General features: G+C 36.9%; 1 protein-coding gene across 1 annotated transcript in view; it reads right to left on the bottom strand.

Annotated features, from left to right (window-relative positions):
* LOC147171837 (uncharacterized) overlaps positions 1-2,233 on the bottom strand; it is a 21,553-nt gene extending 19,320 nt beyond the window's left edge. Inside the window, exon 1 of the mRNA XM_086079342.1 lies at positions 2,076-2,233. Within this exon, the coding sequence (XP_085935468.1) occupies positions 2,076-2,096 (21 nt within the window). The 5' untranslated portion in view covers positions 2,097-2,233. The remainder of the gene's footprint in view (positions 1-2,075) is intronic.
* Positions 2,234-4,215: the final 1,982 nt, after the last annotated feature.

Raw genomic sequence — 4,215 nt, 5'->3', positions numbered from 1 at the left:
GAAGCATAAATATAAATAAATACTATGTTGTGCTGCACAGGGGCTTTATACCAAGAAGACATAAAATAAATTAGTAGTTATAAATAATAATATACTATACTTGGATGAAGAGTCAACATGACAGATTCAGTAGTAGGTTTTTATCCTTCAGGAAATGAAAACATTGAATTATCTTATTTCTATAAACACAAAGTGGTCAAATGTTTCCACCACAGTGACAGATATGTTTTTTGGTAATATTTTTTAACAAATCTGTTTTTTTACAGTATATGTGTGATATATTATTATTTACAGTGGTGTAGAAGCATTATGCTTCTCGGGATTTGGTTACTTTCTTTAGCTACACGCTAGACTGGATCTCATTATTGTCTTGCTGTACATAATGAAGAGTCCATTGAGTGTATATTTTATAAATACCAATGATACAGTTATGGTGAAATAATCAAAATAATTGTCAGGTGAAGAACAGTATTTTTTTTATTGTTGCGTTTGGGGAATTTGTTTTTTCTTTTTTTGAAAGAATAATGATTGTTGAACTGTTCTTCTGGAAGATTTTTTTTTTTTTTTAATAAATAGTTTGTTCACTGAAGTCACTGTTTTAATGCAATACAATATAAGATAATTCCTATTGCTTTTAACTTTATCATATACTGTAACTTAGTGACGCTGATCATGAACGCTTCTTACGTTGTGTTCAAGACAAGACTGCCCTCTATTGAGTCAAGAAAAAATAGCATGTAATAACGGCCAACACTCTTAACGTGTAGTTTTTATACAGTGACAGAAAACTATCACCAAACATTTTGTTTTTACAATGCAACCCATTACAAGAATATTTACCTATATAACTCTGGTTGGGTTTTTCCCAAAACATATTTGTGGCATATATTTTAATTAGCCTCCTAGCCACTGCACATCTATGGAGCATATGTTTATTTATGATTGTTGTGAATGTAAAATAAACTTTTATTCTTACAGTCAATGCATTAAAAACCATCACTGTCACACCATAACAAACCAAGAATATGGCCAAGAGGTCATTGTTTTTAGCTCAACTACAGTCATGGTTTCATGAATTAAAATGCACATTTATAATAATCTTGCCTAACATACTACTACATAATACAAGCAGAAAGAAACCGAAGTAAAAAATAAAATGAAGAAACAGTGCATTTCCAACACAAGATCTCTGGTACATAAAACAGATGACTTGGAATTACAGTACAGCACGCTGGAAATCGCCATGTTTGTGACTGGTGTTGTGTGTGGCGTCATTTAGGACCCAAGTGCAGGGAAGCAGAGCGAGGAGGCAGAGGAATGGAGTCCAAAAAATTAAAATCTAAACGGGAATTGTAACCAAGAACAGGCGGCAAACATGAAAAAAACAAAAAAGTCCATTATCAAAACATAGCAAAATTAGGCAAGTGGGTGGCAAGACGAGGGGCAACAACAAGACGTGACAATGGCATCCATCAGACAATGGACCGACACGTACTGACGGGAAACAGGAGGCTAAATACACATTACACAAACACTGATTGACATAAGACACACCTGGGCAGAACACAGGTGGCTGAGGGCGCTCATTGGTGGACACACAAGGAGGGCGGGCAAACACAGGTGGACATGATAATGTTTGACGAGACAAGGGAGGCACACAAGGAAAATATAACAAAACACAGATCATGACCGAAACTAAAGTAACATGATAAACTCAAACTAAACCCAAAACATGACAGGAGCAAATAAAACTAACCAAAACCATAACAATCCCAGTTGACAGAAGCTTTGCTTAACCCGTGGTTTTGTGATGATGCTAGCGTGCAGCTCGACTGCCCCATGGCTTGTCATTAAGAACTGGAAGGCATATACAGTGCACAAAGTGTTATAATTCCGACAAAGTTTACCTGATTTGGATGTAAAATTTGAGTTGACAGTCTACAGATAAAGCACATCATTTTTGTTTATTTCAAATCCATTATAGTAGTGTTTAAAGTCACTGGCAAAAAAAAGAAGAAAAAAAGTAAAGTTTGGCAAAAACGCAACCCTGCAAACACTGAGGATGGCCAACATACCACTCGTGATGTGGGAATCATCTGGCACCTGCTCGTAGATCAAGATATATCTTTAATTGAGTTGGTTGCTGATCAGCATGCACTCCAGAAGTTGACCTCGCCCAGTCAGAAACAAGAAAACAAATGACAAGCAGGAACATTCCACAGGAACCCGCCAAAATAAAAGGTAAGAAGCGCAAAAGGGACAGAGTCACAAAAATACAAGTCAGTGCATGACCATCACGTTAAACACAAAGCTGATATATTTATTTATATATATTTATTCTGTTCTATGAATGGCAACAGGTGGAGACAAGTTGTTGTTGTTGTTGTTTTTTCACCATCATGAAGAGCATTTATTTGTTACGCCTGCCGCGATATGACACTGGCATGCATAGAAAAACAAGTGAATTATAATTTAAATAATAATACAATAATAATAACTCATAATCATGCTACGAACATAACATACACTTTAACTTTAAAGTGCGTAAAAGATAAAAGCCACTGCCAAAACCTTTGTCACGACTGTACATAGCCACAAGATGGCGCCATCGCTTAATATTTGTGTTCTGATAATTACAGAAATCATTCATCTAACAATACAATTATGAGCCAATCCCTGATGTTCTTTCTTCTTGCCATCTAATTTTCATTGTGTTATTTAGAAATGATGGTCTATTTTGTTTTGCCGTCGTTCATTGCCCTAAAAGGGAAAAATGGGGGAGGAGACAACACTTGAAAAACGTAATCCCTCGGCATTACATGGGACTATAATCTTTGAAACAGTCAGTATTTCACAAAATATCATTCGGGCAGACAGACAGACTGTAGACAGACAGACAAAGTTCCTCATTCTTTCTCCAGAAATCAAACAGTGACCATTTGACAACAAGAACGGAAACGAAGTTGTTCTGCAGGGATTTCCCATGCTGTACACATCCTGCTGCACGTAGCCTTGCTCAAACGTGTCATGTGACACTTGTGCAAGCGAGGAGATCTGTGACAAATCAGTAGTAGACAGTAAACCGTCAACTGCTTCTATAAACTGCATGTTAATCAAGAACACCATGTCAGTGCCAAATTGATATCTTATTTCCTGTGATTTTACACATTTTAATCTATCATCCATACCTGCACCCTTACACAGTCCCAGCATTTTAAATGCACAGGGGAGTGTGACAGATATTTTATCAACCTTTTTGAAGCTGAGAGCTACTTCTTTGGTACTGATACAAAAGGCTACTAATTTGATACATGCAACATTTTTTTAATAAAAAACAATCGATTATTATTATTATTATATGTTATTATTAATGATGTTTGATGTTTTCAAGTGATCACTTCTACAAGATTCCTAGAAAATCCCAATGTCCCATCACTGGTGAGGTATTTTTAGAAGAGAATATCCCACGGGCACCATGCTGGTGAACCATGCTATAGCCAAATATTAACAGTTTTGGTCTCCTTTTTTACTCATCTGTATGATTCATGCTATTCCAGTCAGGGCCAACAAGGTCTTCTTTGCTGGCCTAACCACTGACCTGATCTTCCAGTCAATTATTTTAATTTTGTTGCATTTCCCTTGACTGCAGTGATGCAAGTGCAGTGCAGTGTGTGTGTGTGTGTGTGTGTGTGTGCGTGTGCGTGTGCGTGTGCGTGTGGGTGCGTGCGTGTATGTGTGTGTGGGGGGGGCGTGTGCGTGTGTGTGTGTGTGTGTGTGTTTTAATCCAATCAGATGTCAGTCTCTGTGTTACCATGTCAATCTAATCTGCCCAGGGCCCTCCGAATCAGTAGTGCTGAGTTACTGACCATTGTAATTTAAACTGTATTAGCAATGGGAGCATTTCTTTAAAGTGTAAAGTTGATTTGTGTTGAGTTAAGTTTTGACCAATCAATTTTAGTTAAGGTTGACACGTCTTTGTGGTCAACACAGGTAATAGCATCCCTTGTGAGTAGACTATCATTTTTTTCCCCCTTCATTTAATTAAATTTTATGTTTTTGTCCTCTTACGTGATAAGTATTGATGTCAAATTGAAGCAGATGTGGCAAAGTTGCATGCTGTTTTGAATTGACAATACTGAACATCCGAGCATTTCTGATATTTCCGCAATACAATGTAATGCGAATCCTTTACATGACGAAAACAAAGGGCATATT

Source organism: Leptonotus elevatus, chromosome 6, assembly GCF_054856555.1.
Source record: "Leptonotus elevatus isolate MCC_2025b chromosome 6, RoL_Lele_1.0, whole genome shotgun sequence".
NCBI classification, from domain to species: domain Eukaryota; kingdom Metazoa; phylum Chordata; class Actinopteri; order Syngnathiformes; family Syngnathidae; genus Leptonotus; species Leptonotus elevatus.
Note: the sequence above shows the minus strand (reverse complement) of the source record. Positions and strands in the feature narration are given on the sequence as shown.